The following is a 20,541-nucleotide window of genomic DNA, read 5'->3' as shown; positions in this document are numbered from 1 at the left end:
TATAACAACAACTAAGGAGACTTGATTTTCTATGCAGATACATTCAAAGGAGGCTGCAGTACTTACACCTCAAATTCACTCCAACAGCTTTAACACAAGAGAGTTGCCCTCATTTTTTATATAGGCCACATTTGGAACTCTGTTTATCTGCTTTTGTTTTTCCCTCCCCCTGAGTCCTACACAGTTGGACATGTAAAACTAAGTCACCTGGCCTTATAGCTGGACGGATACAAAAAACAGTCTGAATGAAATGATTTTTTAAAATATTCTAAATACTTGCAAAAAGGTATATTTAGCTAATGTATTAGAAACGGAATACATGATAGTGTGTTCTAAAAGTTGGGCCCCATTTTGGATGAACTGGGAAATTTACACCGTTTCCCCGCATGTGAGAAATAGGCAATCCCACACTCATATTAATATAATATGGGGAGTACATATATTGATATTACTTATAAAAACCACATTAAAAGAACAGCTAGGTTGCAAAATAAAGCACTCCAACATTAGAAATTGGCAGAATGAAAGGTGCTTGTGCACAGGCAAGTTTAATTTTGTCATTTCCTAAACATGAGTGTTGACTAGGCAGCTTTAACATTCTTAAACTTGGGGGGAGGAGATGGGGAGAGAGAGAGATGCATTAACACAATTTCCTTCGTTTTTCAAATAGCAAAACAAAAACAAAACAAAAAATCAGTAATTGAATCATGTGGCTTCATAGCGGCCCCCACACCGGTAGGTCATCAGCAATTTTGGATCTAAAACACTGACCCGTACCACTAACTGCTGCATACGAGACCCTACTACTGCCTCCATTCTCCTCTGCTTCCCACAGGCTCATGTAATTCCCTCTCTGCTTCATACACCTCACCCCTCTGCATTCCAGTTAGGCGGCTGCTGCTCCTCCTTGCGGAATCTAAGAGTAACTGGAAGCAGCGGTAGGCTATCATCTTCTATTTGGCCCAGCCAGAAAGATACAAGAAACACTTTGCTTAAGAGTTCCACAGTTATTTTCTCACAGCTTCCTGGCTGGAATCCTGGATTCTAGTCCCATTTCTGAAAGGTAGTAAATTCCAATACCTATAAACACTTCTGTCCCGTCCCATCCCCTTGTCCATATCACAGTGACTCTTGCACCAACCTTCACAACCAAGCCGTCTCCATCCTCCCATTAGGACTCCTACTTTCATCCCCCTCTTCATCTATCATGTCCCTTTGTTCCTACACCTCCTGGCTTCTTCCCTTCTGTTTTCTGGCTCCTACTGGTCTCCCACCACTTTCTGCAAAATGTAACCGCCAAGCTTTGACAAGACTAAGAAGTCTCCATCACACGTATATGACCTGAGATTTTTTGGAGGCTTCCAAAATTTTCACAAAGGCAGCAAAAAACACAACCCTGACACTGGAAGAGAGGGTTACTGGCCGTCCTCACTATAAGTCCATGATACATGTGCAAAAAAACTTGGACTTATAGTGAAACAACTTAAAGCAGGGAATTTTTTTTCCTGTGGCTGACTTCCATTTGTGCAAATGGGGGAGGGGGTTGCGTGACTTAAGAGCAGGGAATTGGAAGACTTAACGCATCAGTTCCTACAAGCGTCAATGACTTAGTGTGGAACAGCTGAATACTAGGGCAACTTATAGCGGGGACGCCCTGTATCCAAGTGGCTGTGCTAAACACTGACAAGTGTAGAAATTGAAACATTACGGTCTTCATGGTAATAATTAATCAACCATATTGAATATATGCAGTGTTTTCCATTTTTGTGCCTTATTACTGTTAAGCTGATGCTAAAAATATACTCTAAAAAGTATAAGAGGTGTAGCAGGGCTGAGCTAGGGCTATTATAAAGCAAACAGCTTTTTAAAACCTTGTTTTGAGTATTTATTAGAATGACAGCTTGTTGTTATGGGAACAAATTCCTTTGTTTAACATATTATTTAACAAAATAGTTTCAGGACTAATACTTTTTTAAAGATAAATCAATAACATTTTGTATTTACAACCAATGAAGGAAGTGGTGATCATCCCATTCCAGGCATCTATATTTTGAACTAGGATTGTGACAAGTATAGCCAACACTTAAAATAGGTAGTAGGTATGGTAGATCATTTCCAAGCTATATACAAATATGGGATAATTACATACTCACTCGGTTTACAGTCAAACATTCTGAATTGAAATTTGTCCTAAATTATATAAATGTTCTATCAATTATTGGTTTTGTCATTTCTTATTTCCCTCCGAACACAAAGGTGTGTGACACACCTTCCATACTAGAAAGAAGATATGCTCACTGCCCCAGGAGCTTAGAATCTAAATTACACACAATATAACCAGGGTGCAACACAGCAATAAGCAAGGAATGGAGGAAAGAATAAGCTAAGATAATAAATTCTGTAGACGAGAAAATTGCATGTACCAGGATAGCTAATCATGAGATCTAGCAAACCAAATAAAATTATTAAAAAGATTATTCATTAGAAGTAAAATCAATATCAATTTTTTTCATTCCACAAATGGCAATCTCCTGAGGGTATTTTGAAATTGCAATGAAGGCATGACAAATAATTATTTGCTACACTTATAAAATTCAGCTGATGAAAATCCATTAACCTTATGGCCATGGTTCAGTTGTGTTTTATACTTGAGGCTTTTTACTGGAGAAATGCTATATTACAGGGTAAATTAAAGCCATTAATCTTTAACTCTTCCACTACCTGCAAATTTCAGTGATTTCTGTGATCTCTTGATTAAATAAAGAGTGGTCTTTGAGGTTTTGCCAATATGTATGCTATTTTCCTAAATCACATGCTTTTCAGAAGACAAGTAGTTGAGATATATATACACATATCAATTGTGTGTGTATATATATATACATATATATATATGTATATGACAAAGGTCACCCTGTCAAAATTTCAGTTTAATGGCAAGCCCCACAGGAGTTAACAAACTAAAGGATGCATTTACTCTCAAGCACTCCAACTGTAACAGGGAAGGCATGAATCAATTTTACTGTTCAGTTTCTCTCACAGTGAAAGTTATCCAGGATTCTAATAAGTATAAGCTCCAACAGCTCTGGCATCTAATCTCACAACATAAGATTCAGATATACAAACAAAAATCCCCATAGCACTCAATTCAAGCAATGTTCTAAAAGCTTTATTTCTGACTTGTGCTTCCTTGAAAAATCTCAAAAGTTTGGGAAAACCCTTTACCCTCTTAGATTCTTGAAAAGTAGGGTGTCTTAAAAAATCAGAGTTGTCACCATGACAGCACTGGCTTACAGTAGCAAGAAGCTGTTGGACACTTCCACATTTAAAGCCAGATTGGACAGGAAAATAAATTGATTAATTTGGGTAAATTAGTGTACAGTCTGTGGGATACAATAACTTTACTTCTCTGAACTGGCTGCTCATTTAAATTATTAATTAAAACACCTAAATAATACCAGGTAGATGTGCTGGGATATGCTGTTAGCCTAAGCTCCACTGAGCCATGTTTAAAACAAGTGTTGCTTATACCCTGAGTTTCCTGACCCTGTTAGTTGCAGAATGTTGTTCTGAATGTAACAACTGTAAACTGTTACTTTTATCAATTACATCTTTCAGTCAAAGCCCACAAATGACATGTGGAAACACAAATCAGAATTTTATTGTACATAATCACTGCATTTCTGACTCAGTATTCCTCCATCTTTCCCCAGCAACAAATAGTGACGCTGTCAGTCTGCATAGCCTGTGGGCAGGTCCTACTCATTTTAAATGCTCCTACTTTAATCACACAGTTGCCACTTGCCTTCTAGTATGATAAAGAGCAGAAGCCTGGGAAGAACGTTGTGGATTATTTAAACCTAAAATCCTAATGGGAATGGTAGGGGAAAAAAAACACTGTGCACTACTGGTCTATAGAGAGCAGAACATTCACTGCCTCAAGCAATGTTCTCTAAGCCATGGGTACTGACTGAAACACTACAGAAATTGTTTTACCCAGCAAGGGATTTCTAGATATTTTACAGATTTACTAGCCTAGTTGACAATATAATCACAACTGAAAGTGACATATTATCAACACTATTATTGTAAAAAAGAAAAGCAAAAGAAAACACTCTGATGTATACTTGCTTTAAATGAAGTCTGTAATAGAGGCCAGGGTGGGAAACTCACATACATGTGTGCAAGGAGAGCAAAAGGTGTAACTTGAAATAATTGAAAAAAATTAAGCAAGAAACTATATCAAGTCGGTAAAAAGGCCTGGGAGAAGGGCATGCAAATTCTCATGATGTAACATCTACCGCCAACAAATCTGCATTTATTAATAAATGTGTGTAATTCAGCATTTTGTGACTAATAATCCACTGCAGAACAACACTGGCTATGGAAAACACAAAAGAGCATTAGCTATTTTAAATTGCCAAACTACAACCTATATCGCCAACATTTCAAGAAAATGAAGTGAGTGGATTAACAGAATTTAATTTACATCACAGTTTGATGTCAACTTTTAAAAGAAGGAGAAAGACATAATTCAAGCCCGTAAGTGTATGTATTGGGAGCGCTAGTGTTAACATTAAAATATTTTGTAGCAGCTGCATGCAATATCATAAAATGCTAGTTCCTCTCATAGAAAGAGTTAAGGCTAGGAACATTCTTTTAAAATGTATTTTACTTCTCTGTTTGGAAGCTAGTTTCCTTGATTTTGCCCTCTTTTGCAACACACCTCCTAAAATTATGCATCTGTGGAAGCCAAGTAAGGACAAGAAGTGCAAATTTAAAACTGTTCATAGTTGGATGAAACACACAGTGGGGGGAGGAGGGAGCGGAGAAGTTCCGGATACGTGTTCCTGGAATTTGTGGGTCCTCATGCAGTTGAGGCAGGACTAAGAGCTAGCCTCCCCTTCAGACTACCTCTTGAAGTGGCCACCTGGCACTCCAGAGGTGATTTACAGGGCCTGTAGCTCCAGCTGCCACCACAGAAACACTCCAGGCTCTTTACAATTGCTGGCTCTTGAGGCAGTGCCCCCTCTACTCACCCACCCCCATCAGTGGGCCTAAAATGGGTAAAGATTTATTTTTAAGGCTGTAGGACAGATGTGTTAGGATAAGGCGGCCTCAGCAAAGATATCAGAAATATTGCACAAGTTGTGTGATTACACCATGTAAAGAAAAGAGAAAGTGAACAGCTAAAAATAATGTTGTTTGCATGCATTAATAATTATTGGTGCAGACTTCCCCTCTAGCTGGGGGTGGGGGGGGGGGGGAAGGGTTTGGTGGCGGGAGGGATTCTAGATCTCTAGGCCCTGCCTCTTTCTACTCCACTCACATTTCAGCTGTTCACAGTGCTCCAGAACTGCTGGGAGACCAGGGAAGGAGTTGGTCAGGGAGATGACAAGTGGGTGAGAGGCATGGGGTAGGGAGGCAGAGGTGCCCTGAATCCACTAATTTTTCCCCATGGGTGCTCTAGCCCTAGAGGACCCACAAATTGGTGCCCATGTTAACACAACTTCCGAATCATTATTTTATTACCTATAGATTTTGGTAATGTACTCTTCACCATTTATGTTATTTCTTTTTCCGTTGCATTTGGTTTGGAAAATGAAACTACATTGGTCAGTTTTATCTTAATCAATTTCACTTCTTAAAGTGCTGCCAACTGCTCTACAAACAAGAAAGAAGGCTGGGCTCTTCCTTTGAATAGTTTATGATCTAATTTAAGTAAACAGTGTAGGATGGGTTGCATGACTGAGCAGTATAAATTAACACCTGATTTATTAGCACACCAAGATTTGTTCTTTGGTGGGGGTTTTTTTTGTTTGTTTGTTTTTGCTTTTGTTTTAAATGTCAGCTGTTTTGTTTATAGCTTTTTTGGTGGCTATTGCAAAATTTTGGGCCTTTGGAAGAAGAGTGTTTTAGGGAAGGAGCTGACAACCACTTTCTGGTTTACCTGTATATAGCATAATGCTGTTGTGTTTAGATTTTAGAACTGCAGGAGAATAATTATATTGACATTAAAATAAGCCCATAAAATTATTTTATTAAGCATTTCTTCACTCCCATTTTTCCCTTTAAATAAAAAAACACTATATTTTCAGTCTGTCTAAAGCAGCAGTGCTCTTCTTCATTCTTTAACTCTCTATTTAATTTGTTCTCTTTTTTAAAGTAAATTGAGGCCAACTTTACACTGGCAAGCTACTGCACATAAATCAGATCCCAGTGTTGTAACTCCCAGGATGTACACACCACGAGCAAGGCATTTAGTGCTTATTAACTTTGCAGTTGCTGCATTCTAGGTAAACCACAATGAAAAGTGAAGTGCTTGTCCACTGTGCATGGCACTGGGAGGGCAGTGTGGACACTTGAATTGTTTGATGCATTCTTACTGGCTTCCGGGAATGGCCCATAATCCCTCAAGTCCCCTCTGCTCTTTGTTTAACTTGTCTCTCTACCCTGCAAGCATGCACATATCTTCTTTCATATATGCTCATGCTGCTGAACGTACGTGTGTGTGAGAGAGAGAGAGAGATGGAGATTTGGGCAGGGGGAGGTGGAGGAGATGTCAGGGTTTCCTCTTCCCCGGCCTCAGGAGGGCTTTTTTCCCTACCACTATCTGAACTTATAAAACAGAACACTGACATCCCCTGAAACACACCATCTCCCTCCTGTCCCCTCTCCCACTCCCTGTGACACTATTCCCTCTTTCCCCAACTTTTGTTGAAAACAGCTGTCAATGTAGCAAGATGACAATGGAGCAATGAGATTAGGAAACCAACATTGTGTGATGCTGACTCCTCTATGTGACATTGCAAACCCTTCCAAAAGCACTTTGAGGCCAGTTGTACAGTGGGAGAGCTGCCACAAAGCACTGTTCCTTGTGCTGTGGCAAGAGCTGTTAATATGGACACGCTTCAGCATCACAAGGAGCACAGTGTGGACACACTGCAGTGGTTTCCCTGCAGAACTCTGTGAGCAGAGCTGTAACTACCAGTGCTTTACATATGCCAGTGTAGACATGGCCCAAGAATATTCTCCTTTTGCTGTTTCGGCTTAGCTCTACCACAGCTGCCAAATGTTGCTTTGTTCCACATCGCATTTTATGAAAATTTTTCAATACACTATTTTGCATATATAGCAAAAAGCCTTCCTGAAACTCAACCAATGCATAACATCTCTATTTAGATGCAGGTATACAGACAGGGCTAATGACACTGCTGTAGTGGCAGGTCATCTTCACGCTTTAGAGGAGTGGTGGGCAATAAGCAGCCTGCAGGCCAGATGCAGTTCACTAGGGCCACTGGACACTTTATTTACCTGCATATCCATAGATACAGCTGCTTACAGTTCCCATTGGCCACAGATCTCTGTTCCCAGACAATGGGAACTGTGCAAAGTGGCCCAGACTGGAATACCACTTCCCTCTGCTCCTATTGGCCTGGAATGACAATCTGTGGTCAATGGGAGCTGCGAGTGGCTGTAACTGTGGATGCACAGGTAAATAAAGCATCTGGTGTGCACTGGAGCTAACACTGGTAAACCATGTCCAGTTTGCAGGCTGCTTATTGCCCATCCCTGCGTCAGAGCTGACAAAAATACAACACCCTGAATTCTCCCCTATGCACCCACCAGGTAGTATTTGTATGTCCTTTTATTCAGGAGAAAAAAACCCCACAATATATTGCTGGCTACCTAGGCAGAGCCACTGTGAAGTCAAACATGACTCCATGAACAGTGTCCAATCCCTCAACTACCTATTTCTTTGAGACCTTCTAAATTGAGTGGTAATTAGTGAAACTGTATAGATTTCATTCATAATTTGCAAAGAAACCTTGAGCATTCATAATTTGGAAAGAAACCCTGAGCAATTCCAAAATTGCAGAATTCTCCTAAGTGTATTTTAAATATTGGCACATGCAACCTTGGGATATATTTCAGCATACTTACCCTTATTTTGTCATCTGTTTCCATAGTGGCCTGTAGTTTCCCATTCACGCTGAATACACAAAAACGGCCATTGTCATAGTATATAACACAGTGGCCCTCTCTTGAAGCTTGGATAAGTTTTGGTCGCAAGCAGTTTTCAGGACCTTCTAATGTCCTCAATAAGTCTCCATTCATAGAATGTATGAGACATGGTCCTTCTGATTAAACAAAATGAAGAGCCCTGATTATTTTCATATCAAATGCATTCAAAGACATTAAGCAGACAATGAACAATAGTTTTTATAAGATCAAACCGTTTTATTAATGCAATATGTAAGTTACAACCTTGTAGTACTAGAGAACACCAATGTGAAGAACATATCTCTAAATGAGTAGAGTTGCATTAGGGTAACTAAATGTAATGTAATGTAATTGCCTACCACTCATGTCACTATAACCTAACTGCTGGTGTGGACAGTGATTATGTTAGTGGGAGAGCTTCTGAAGGCTACATTTTCACAGTAAGATGAATGTATTTGCAATCTTACAATTGCAGCAACTAACTAAGATGCATAAATTATTGATGTGCATTCACAAATCAGCTGTGCACCCATATATAACTAGCTATATTCTTCATTGGTAACACAATCTTTATTAGTATGCAATCATGTGTTCACATGTATAACTTAGAAGTGTACCAAGTGTGTGCAGTTTTGAGTGCCAAACTCTGAAAATGCAGCCTATAATAGGAACTTTTGAAACACTGAAGAAGGAAGGTCTCTGTTCCAAGGAGCTCGCAAGGAGGATTGATAAATCGAGGTTAAGGAAGAGGGACAAAAATAGGCAATTTATGTACAAGTGAAAATAACTCACTGTAAGCAGCATAGCAGAAATGAGTCATTAAGCAAGATTTAAAGCAGGGACCCTGTAGATGAGCTCAGAGAAGCTGAAAATAATCACTGCAAATTTTATTTGATAATGCAAATATATCTTTAAACAAAAAAAGTCATTGCTGTTCCCACTGGGGAGTTTTCCATAACAAAAACAAAGCATATTAGTACACTGCATTCTTGACAGTCTCAGCAGAGAGGCCAGGAATTCATGGAAGATAGCTCATTCTATATAGCCTAAATACTAAAAGTAGTTAGTTTGAGTAAATAAGCAAAAACAAAATAATTAGAAGACCAGCTTGAGGAAGCTGTCTGTGCTGCACTCCTATAGATACACATGAATGGCCCTCAATTTTAATGTGTTATGGTCAAGAGATGTTTTTCAAATTGACTTCAAGGGAAAACCTGTGCCAATTAAAACAAGTTTTTTTTTAAATCTCCATCATACATAACGAAAATGACCTCCATTATTCTAGACTTACATTAAACTTTACATTAGGATAATAACTTTCTGACCAAAATATAGTTTTAAAAAGATAAAACAGAAAACACTACCTTTAGCACCACTTATTACCAGTCCAAGTTCAGCACAAACTGTAGCACAAATGATCTCATAGTCATGTCCTGTCAAGACAGCTCGGGGAGTGGCAAAATCACCTTTAAGGAAACAAAAAAGGAATTCTCAGTAGAGAGTCATCTCTAAAAGCAATGTTTACAGTTAATTCACATTTATTTTCCTTGCCCTTGGAGCTTGCACTTTGGAGAACAGATACTCATGGCATGAACTATACTTTTTGTGCAATTCTTGAGAATACTTTTTCCATAGCACTGAGTAACAGCACTGCCTTTCAGAAATTAAGGCTGGCCATTTACAATTGAAGACATACACAACAAAACTCTATATAACTAATTTTAATATAAAGGAGTCTACTGTCTCTCAGTGGAGGAAGATCACCAGGTCAATAAATATTCTAAAAATAAATGTACGTGTCACTATGGTAAGTAACAAGGAGAAACATTTATGATGTCCAAGATGAAGGACACAGTCTATTGACTGATTTCACGTTAATCTGTTTCCAGTATTGAAACTACAATTATGAGGTTTAACTGAGTTCCTCATAACCAGTTGGTTGGTACAAAGTGCAATTTCCCCTCCAGGATCTATCTTTAGAGATCACGTCAAACACTGAAGGATTCTGTCAATAGAAGAAAATTGTAAGCAGCTACATTGTTACAAACTGTTGAAATGATCAGACTTAAACCTTTTGTTGCGACAAATATGGGTACTGTATTAACTTTATTCTCAAAGATCAGACACAAACTTGTGGTATCAAACTTCTTTATAAACATTTCATATCTATTTTCATGGATTATCACTGGTTCACCCTCCAAGAACGCCAGCAGTTCATGAAAAGCACAATGTTATTTTTACAATTATTGTAAGTATTTCAACTGGAAGCCTTTCATGAATAGCTAAAATCATTCAAGTTTTCGATTAATCACCTAATGGAGTAGTCAATAAGAGGTGGGGGCAGGGAGCTCGCTATCCCAGATGCGCCTCTGCCCTTTAAATGTAGTAAGAGGGAACCGGCTTGAGTCCCCGCTAACTCCGGGTTCCTGCTGTGCCACCTCTGCCTTTGAAATGTAGCAAGAGTCCCACAGTCCCCACGCGCGCCATTTCCCACTGCGCCTCTGCCTCCTTCCCGCCAGGGAGGTGGTACTGGGGGAGGGGAGAACCAGCATTTCATCAGGCTCCCCCCAGCACCAGCTCCTGCTTTCCCCCTTGCTGCCTCTGATACAGAGGCAGCGGTGAGGGGCAGTGACTAGTTAAGTAGCGACTTGACTATTTGATGATCCTATGCTTATCGACAACCCAATAAGCCTACGTTTATCAGGTAATCGACTAGTCACTTACATCCCTAGTTTTAAGTAATACATTTTATGAGGTTATCACACATCACTTAATAAATGAGAATTACAAATAAGCTTTTTGTAGCAGAAAATACTATTTTAAATTAAATTACAATTTTTTTTCAGAATGCCAAGGATCTAGAGAAAGATGGTGGTAAAAATTAAATGTTATTTTGATTTTGAAAATAGTATATGCAAAGAGATAAAAGAAGTAATTGTGTCAAGTGATTTCCGTGGGGATAAAACAGGTCATTTTTTGTTTAGATTGCATGCTTCAAGAAAGTTTTGAGGTTGACTTTTAAAAAAAACATTAATTAAGACCATCTGTATACATAATTTCTAATAAAACACACCAACTGTTAGTTAAAATAGAACCTGCAAACAAATATTATTTTCACTGGCAGAATGAGTTTTCTCTAAACAGCATGGATGCAGGACTGGACATGTGAAAATAAAGTTAAAATACTTTACTTTCACCAGTTTGTGTTTTAATTCCACTATTTACAACAATTCCCAGAATATCCATGTAGCTGTCATGTTCAAATGTTTTTTTTTAAAAGGTCATAATCTATGATCCCCTATCAAACTGTGATTATGACCTTTCAAAATGATTTATTGTACAATTACTGCTATAATACATAATTTATATATATTATGGAAGACAGTTCAGAAAAAAATTAAAAGCACGAGGATAGACATGATCATTAGATATTTCTAAGGTGACAGATATCACAAATTCATTAGCCTTTTTCAGAAACATTGCTTTATTCAACTTTCCTCACCTAAATATAAACCAGACTCTTTTAAAAGTTAATGAAAGAACAGACACAATCTATGAATTTGCATAAACAGATTGAAAAAAGTTCTATAAACTTTAATTGTTACTATGGACTCTACTTCCACAGCCTCATTACACAGAATCAAATTCTACTTTTTTGATCTGTTCTATTGTTTTCCAAACCATGAAATGTGAGACAGTTTTACACAGTTCCTGGTTCTGGGTATTCTTTAATTGTGAAGCACACATTAGCAACATTAAATAGTCAATAACAACAATAACAACTATAGTATTAATAAACATTATCTTCTGAATTTGTATTTAACCCAAATCTACAAATTAGTGAAACTAATGTACTTATTAAATATGTTAATAAAACAATAGTTTTAACACTGAAATCACAAGAGTTTGGAATGAGCAGCATGAACCCCAGTTTAATGGGTTTAAGTTGTTTGCGTTTAAAAGGACATTTAAGGAACTAGTCTAAATGCACATTTTAGAGGATGGAAGCAAAAAACCAACTGTCACCTTAAATGCTTATTGTAGTAGTATAATTGTTGTCTCTGCATATTACACTTTGTTCACTTTCAAAATATATAACCCAACGGTATCTGGGAGCTAGGCTTCTCCTACAACATAACATGGATTGATGACACACACAGATCAAAATCCACAGTAAAAATACCTATGTTATAGTTATATAATATTACATGACTATATATATAAAATGAAAAATAATATTATATAAACTAGAATTCAGATCCTGGTTTACTTAGGTTATAAGAAATATCTCACAAATCCATTCATCCAACTGTTTACCAAATATTAAATAATTTCACATCAATTAAAAAAAGAGAAGCCAGAAAATTAACTTTACAATGAAACCTCAAGTTACGCTATTTCTTTCCCTACTGAAAAACAAGAATCCTGTGGAAAGTCTGGCTGGCTTCTTTGATAAAAATGTTAAATATTTAGGGGTTTCTAAGACACTGATATCCCAAATAATGGGGTCACTTAAAGCTGATTGTAGTGCAGAACAGATTTTTTAAAAAAGCTTTTAAACTGTTACTGCTTCAGAAGATTGTCACGGTTTTCAATTATACACAGAAAATTTTATTTTGTCACTGGTTTAAGGGGCACCCCTTCAAACTTTTCTAAATTGTTTTAGGGGAACCAGCTTCCAGATCTCTTTGAAGTCACTTCCACAGCTTTTCAAAGAAAAAAAAATGTCTTTGTCCCTTAAGCAGGTTTACGACCACTGAGGCAAACCCTAACTAAGGGGTGAAAAGAAAACTCAGGCATCTTTATGGAGATCCTTAAGGAAGATGAACAAGTCAAATGAGATTAAAGATAGGCCAAATCCTCGCACTAATAAGCAAGGCACAACAGTTTACAGATGTGCTTTTCTCAGTATCATCTATAATATCATCCCTGACCAATACCACCAGTGGAGCACTACTTAAATTTGAAAGGTGAAGAAATCTTAATGGCACATTCACATTGTAACAAATGTAGCCACAATTTATTAAAATCATTATAAAAACATGTTCCACATATAGGCAGGATATTTTGCCTTTTTTAGTAACTATTAAATTATGTCAAAGAACTCTCTTTTCCCTACAGAAAATTACATAAAATATCACTCTTGCTTAAGTGACCAAATTGCATTTAAAAAAAATACTCAAACTTTAAAAAATAAAAGTACACCACATGTGTGTGCAATAGTTCACTGAAAAAGATCTAGATGCTTGGAAACTACAATACATTTAAAAAAGAACAGTAGGATTATATCAAAGTCAAAGCTTTCTTCTAGTTTTACAACATCCAGAAGAAGTTACTCTCTTACAGCTAACGAATAACTGCTTAGTGTTTCTGAGATTTCCTCCTCCTAGTTTTCCAGCTTGAGTGTTGTTAAACAAAACAGAATCACGACATCTTAAATCCAGAAATGAATTCCTTGTATAACTGCTAAAATGTCACAATGACTGACTGAAAAAATTGAAGCACACTGAACATTCCCATCTAATCTGTACTGAATCTAGAAACAAAAATATATTCCACATTAACATAGTTTTTCCTAAACTTAGCATTTGGTGATACAATATTATGCAACATATTCAAATGTAAATATTTTGACAATAGCTCCTTTTATACTTTAAACTGAGAAGGGAGTTAATTATGATAAGTTACTGACAGAGGAACAGTAATTCTCAAATTATGATTCCATGATTGTAGAGGCTGTAGGGCAGGTTTTAAAGTGCAAATTAATTATGCAATTTTATGTCTTAATATAAAATTCTAATTAAATGAAGTATCAGTTAACCCAGCTATCTTTTTACTTACTGCTTGCTAAAACAACGGAGTACTTTTCCACAAGGCTAGGCAAAATCAAAATAAATTATAGATGCAAGTTAATAGTTTTATTAAATTTTTCTATGCATTTCCAAATGTATACATTACTGTGTCTAATAAAACTGACAAATAATAAAATCTTTAAAATAAAGATTACATAATTATAAAATCTCAAAACTATGACTACTAGTCATATTCTTTCCAATTTAAATAAGCAAAATAAGAAAACAATCTCAAGTATTCCAAGACTTTCATGTTAGTTTTACAACATATTTCAGAGTTTATTCCCCTCAAACTCATTATTGTAAAATATCTACATAAATACTACATTCATGGAACTACCAAAATAATAAAAAAGTCACTGCTACACAAATTAGACTAGCTCTTTAATGTACACCAATTTTTACTGAATTATGAACTATACATACGTTTTGAAACTATCACTCCAATTTTAGTCTGAAGGCTGATTTTAAGATGCACAGTTTATACTATCCTTCAGTTACTTGATATATTAGAACTCTGCCTTTACGTAACTCTTGACTTTAGAGTCAGGATTTTTTCCACCCAAGTCCAATTTTTTTTCCCTTCCATTTTTGCATGCCATCTGTTCAACTTCTTTATAACCTGACAAAATGCACAATCTTAGATCTAAAGGCTAGTTTTGTTTCTGTATGTGTTACTTAAAGTCTATAATTTACCTAAAAGAAACAATGTCTTTGAACAAACTCACATTCAAAACTTGAAACAAAATCCAGTAATGGAAATGTGAACGATGCTTGTAACATTTCCAACTATGGCTACATTTCCAACTAGAGCTAAACACACATTTAATTTTATCATGTAGCTCTAGATTACTAATAAGCATATCGCTCCTAACAATACAGAGAAGGCTTATTTCATTCCATCCCTCTTAGTTACCCGACACACACATTTGACTGACATGTTGTACAGAGAAAGCAGATGCTATTAGAATGTGACGTTTTTTGTTAATTAGTGGTTAATTAGAAATGGAAATTTGAATGCTTTACTTCTGATTAGAGAGACAATCTTTCTTCAAGATTGGCTTCCTTGTATCTCTAAAACAGCACAATATAAAAAACTCTCAGCCTGTGTTAATGGAATAGTACAATTCAAACATTACATGCACAAAGTCATGATGTCCATGTCTCACAATTTCCACCCTATGTGCAACGTGTAGTCTTCTGGAACTTCTTCCCCCCCATTCAGAGTTTGTCAGTTGAAAGTTCTGGGGAGTCTCTTATGACTCCCACTGAATGTGAACTATCAAATCTCTTGCAGGCATCTGGTAGTGTGACTGTTCAGTGCCCCCAATTTAACATATGCTCTGTACCCAGTTAATTAAACTGTTACTGTAAAACCAGCTTTGAAGTTTTAAAACACAGTCTGAACAACTCATGAGCAAATTTTTATATAATAAAACTGGACATAGATTTTCACTGCACCTTATAGATATATATATATTTACCAACCTCCAGCTGAGACAAAGTATAAAGTATCCGACCAAAAAGGAAAATTCTAGGAATATGTCAAAGCAACTATTTTAATTAAAATCACAGCACTCATAAGACAAGGTTCTAAACTATGTCTATTTTAGCAATATTCTTGTTATACCTAAATATCAGTTACATCACAAAATACATACTTTCCAGTTTCTTAGTAAAAAAATATCAGATGAGCAATTTCATACAATAGCTCACTTTAAATCTATCAGTTTCTGCTGTTATCATTTTCTGCTTACTAGAATATATTCTATAAAAAAAGTCTTGTAAAATTTTGTTCCAATTAAGAAAAGATGTTAATAATATAAAATATTTTAAATGTATTGCCCAACAACAGTGTTTCGTAATTAGAGCATATATAGTAGTAATATGTCCTTATAGGTAATTAATTTTAAAATAACTTATTTTATATATACTTTTAGATACATGTTTTGAGACCTTTCATGTTTTGAGACCTTGCAACGACTAGGAATGCTGTGTCATTTAAAAATTTAAAAGAATAGCCAGTGAATAATCAGGTTTTTAAAAGAGTGTTTTGTTTCTTCTTTTAGAAAAAGCAAAAAGTATTTTTCAACAAATGTAGTCTTCCAGCTAAGTGGGGCTCCTAATGTATATAATTCTGACTATATAAAGTGTGCTTGTGCGGACCATTGTGAATTTATATCCTGCAATTCCTGTGTTGCGGAAATTAATTCCAGAAACACTTTGAAATAGGTTTCCTACCTCAGACTAAAGTATGGCACTTACCAAACATTAGTTTTACAGCATTAAAGTCTGGTTTTGAAGATACTCAAAGTATCAATTCTAGACCATAAATCATTGCTTCTTCTGTTTTACTCTACTTTCATATCTATGTAGTACAGCTTTAGAATTGAATATTATAGTAATTTTTCTCAGTAATCAAACAATTTAAATAAATGTGATATATTAGTACATCATCCCAACACCATGCATATGGTGCACATTAAGGTTGTATTCATTTACCATACGAATACAATTCCTTTTACCACCATCTATTATTAGTTACAAGTTGTAAATATCGCATTGTTTTGCCTGGAACCTGAAGGTCTGCATTATATCATGGAGCACTAAACATCCTGATCCTTCTGGAGAATTTCACATATACAGTTTAGTGACACCTGAAGCTGGATTCTGCCAACATACCAGCATCTAAACCCTTTTCTCTATTTTTATTTCCATTCAGGAAAAAGCTAATCACTGTATTTTTGTAAAGTGTCTAGAACATCATTAGTATCAAAATATGCCAACCACCAATTTGGTTCAAGAAGAAAACATAAAATTCTTTCTTCACCAGTCAACTGGAAATAATTATATTACAGATGCAGTATTTAATAAGGAAGGGTATCTTTTTAGTTGAAATAAAAATATTTTAGTCAGCAATATTTACAAAAGAACCTGCTGCATTTGAGAATGATGTACAAAACTGCTACTCTTAGTACTGAAAGTTCATCAGAGACTGTGTAGAGAGAATGATACTTTATTGGCACTACATAAACAGCAAAATATATTTCTTATTTATATAACAGTATGGGTTTGAGTGCAGTTACAAGACATATAATATCACAAGTGTCATACATCTATTATGCCTTATCTTTTTCACAGTTATTTGGAACAGAGGCTGTAATTTACTGTGTGTTTACATAGGGCCTAGAACAACAAGAATCCAAACTAATTAAGGCCTCCATGCACAACATTTTTAAACTACCACAGATACCCTTACACCTGTACTGCAATATAATCTAGTGGGGCTTGTTCTGGAGATCATATGCATGAAGGCTATGCCTCTGCAAAACCCCACTGATTTCAATGGTGCTTTGGAGAAGTGTAGGGGTGGTGATAGAGGGGAGTGTATCCCTGCAGCTCCAACAACAGGATCAAAGCCTATGTTTCTTAAGCTTCCATGGGAATTTTGGATGACATCAGAATGTAGGAACAGACTAAGTGTCAGATGGAAATTTAAGTGGTTACTGTCCCTTAAATATATTTTATAGTTACTTTTATATACCCTGTTGCTCTCTTCTTCACTGTGAAACATACATTCCTGATTTCCAAAACACAGAAAATTTTAACACTGAGCTTACTATCATTCTAGTAAAAAGGAAGATGATATTCCTTTTCTTACAATTACAGTTAAAACACTACGGACATACTTCATTTTCAGGTTGCATAAGAACATTTCATTCAAGTTTGTGTCTTCTTATTAAAAGGAAATAAATTACAATACAAATGAAATCCATGAGTATCATACCAAATTTGTCAGAAAGAAAGAATGGGAGTTAAATATTTTAAACAGTAGTATTTTCTGGGAAATGAATCCTCACATCATTTTCACGTCATTGCCAGCAGATGGCAATGTAGAATGTGTGGTTATATATAGCAAAACTCTACTTTGCCCAGCCATTTTTGAGACACAAAGAGTATTTATTAATTGCTGTAATGAAACAGTGCTAAAATAATACTGGATTATTTATTTTTTCAAGAAATAATGTAAATCATGTAATGTATGTGTGAGTCAAAGCAAATGTATTTATAATAAATATGGAATTACATATAGCAGATATGTACACTGCTTTTAATTTTCAACAGGATACTCTATGTATCTCACAGCAACACTATGTTTTCTTAACAGGAGGACTATGGCATTAGTCCTCCTCAGAGACATCAACTATAATAATTCTAAACTCATCTCAAATATTTGGAGATATTATAATTTTCTACATGGGTAGATATTAATACAATCAATTACTGATGTGATTTATGGGTGTCTAGATACAATGGTGATGTTATACATACTATGGATAATATTGGTAGATAGACTAAAATAATCAGAGTACGTAATGAAGTTTTTAGTAAAGAAAAAGCAGTGAAGCTACATAATTTACTACTGAAAAAAAGCCATGTTCCTATAATTATAGCTACAATTCCTAAATAAATATTTATATTGAAGAAATAGTTCTTAAAAATAAGAAATATTTTTGTAACGGCCATATTTCTCAGAACTGTAGAGACTTAGGTGCATGTTTAATTGTACACGTTGTGAGCAGTCCCACTGACTTCAAATAGTAGGTTGTGCACTTTGTTTTTGCTAGTGAATTAAATTCTATAAATATGATTTGCCTGCAATCGAGGGGACTGCTCACAGTGTATAAAACTGAGTATATGTGTAACTCTGCAGGATTGGGCCTATTATATTACAGAGTCTGACTGCAAAAAAATGACTTACCATACTATATTTTAATCAATCAAAAGCAGGAGGTCAATGTGATCATATTTCTGGATTTTGATCATCAACAAAAAAGCACTACCTATTATTTTAAACTATGTTAATTAAACATTTACAAAGTTTTAATTTTCACCCTGAAGAACATTATAATAGTAGTAGTTGCAGAAAAATTTTGTACCTTGCTAAGTACAGCAATTAATATAATAGACAAAACTTTAGACATGATGGCCCATGAGAGTTTAAAGTAGTTTAAAAATTTAAATCTGAATAGAAGACCATATTATGCTTGTGTATGTGATCTGCAGTTGTACCGCTCACATAAACTCTCGCATTTGCCTGGTATAAATATTAAATATCCAAAGTTATATCCTGCAAATGCAATATAGCTACAATAAACAGTCAAAATTAAACAGACCTGGAGTTTGTTTCTCTTACATGCCTCAGAAAACAGCTGTTTTAGAAGGGCACTATATTATAATACAGAACTATTCACTGAATGCACTGTATAGATGATCTTCAAACAAACAGAGTAACCTTTTCAAACTTTATATTACAACATTAAGAGAGGTAATGTAATTTGTTTTATTCACATGTGTAGAATATAGATAAAATGATTCATAGGATACCAAATGTTAGTTTAGTCACAGCAATACACCTACCAACTTTACATATTTTATTACTATTGGATGCTTCTGTGGAGAAACTTTTACTTGTATTAAGGCAAATCAAATTTCCAAAGCAAGCATGCTTTCACTTAATTTAAAATAGGAATGCTTCAAAATAATTATAAATATATCCACTGACAATATGAAAACAACAATAGAAGGTTCTCTCCATCTATCAGAGCACTGCACATGATGACAGAAAAGCCCTCTAGTGAGAGCTCAACAGTACAAACATTATTTTTTTATAAACATGTTAAATACATAAGACAATAAAATCACACTCTGTACCTAACTGAAACATATGGAACCGCAGACAGAATAATTATAATACGGAAATTACAACTGTTCATGACAAAGAGAATGAAATTCTCTTCACTAACTTAATTGGCCTCTGTGTGTGTGAAGAATCACCACCCTGCACCTTGAACTAGGGGAGAATAGAGGGGGTATTAGACTGGCTGGCCAAGAGAGGAGAATGGTTCTGGATGGCTTATAGGAAAGAGGGAAGTAGTAAAACTGATGAGAAAAAGATCAGTATGGTGGCTGACCCATTATCCAGGAATGATGGGTTTAAAAGGTCAGCCTATACCTAGCTGGGACCCTCCCATTCACAGAGAGCAGGCTTAGCAGCAGCTAGCCTGCCTTCCTATTGAGGCAATAAACATACTAGCTTATTACCTATATTTGTAGACTCCTTAGCAGATACATTTTGTATCTGCATCTGTATCTGCAAAAACGGTCTGCGGATATTCACATCCACAGATATGGATACCCATGGATATAAAAGTGGGTAGCTGTGGTTTTGCAGGACTCTATATATTTGCTATGGGCTTTGTGTTTGCATCCCCATTTTCACCATACTGGCCAGATGCAGTTGGGGCTTTTTCATGTTCCTCACAGCAGATTTAGGTGGTCTCTGTTCATGCATAACATGATGGGTGGTAGGCCACATGTCGCAACTCATTATTTAAATGTATGGTGAATATTCAGAAGCTTCAGGGGGTAGTTATGTAAGTCTGTATAGGATAAATTTTAAAAAACAACAAATAGTCTGGTAGAACTTTAAAGACTAACAAAACACGTAGATGGTATCATGAGCTTTCGTGGGCACAGCCCACTTCTTCAGATGACCAGAGTGTTGGATGCCCAGGACCAAAATAAATAGGGAAGAAAGGGGGGTGAGGGGAGAGAGAAGGAAAAAATGGGAGAGGGAAACAAGAAGAGGCAATGGGTAAAAAATATCAAGGGGAAAGCTGAGTTG

General features: G+C 35.9%; 1 protein-coding gene across 7 annotated transcripts in view; it reads right to left on the bottom strand.

The window, feature by feature from the left end:
* LRBA (LPS responsive beige-like anchor protein) overlaps positions 1–20,541 on the bottom strand; it is a 559,883-nt gene that overhangs the window by 10,105 nt on the left and 529,237 nt on the right. For all 7 annotated transcript variants that reach the window (XM_075930027.2, XM_075930020.2, XM_075930019.2 and 4 more), the window contains 2 exons: positions 9,366–9,467; positions 7,942–8,138 (listed from right to left, as the gene is read on the bottom strand). In XM_075930027.2, the coding sequence (XP_075786142.2) occupies positions 7,942–8,138; positions 9,366–9,467 (299 nt within the window). The remainder of the gene's footprint in view (positions 1–7,941; positions 8,139–9,365; positions 9,468–20,541) is intronic.

The sequence above is a fragment of the Pelodiscus sinensis genome, chromosome 4, assembly GCF_052426305.1.
Source record: "Pelodiscus sinensis isolate ZL-2025 chromosome 4, ASM5242630v1, whole genome shotgun sequence".
Classification (NCBI taxonomy): domain Eukaryota; kingdom Metazoa; phylum Chordata; order Testudines; family Trionychidae; genus Pelodiscus; species Pelodiscus sinensis.
Note: the sequence above shows the minus strand (reverse complement) of the source record. Positions and strands in the feature narration are given on the sequence as shown.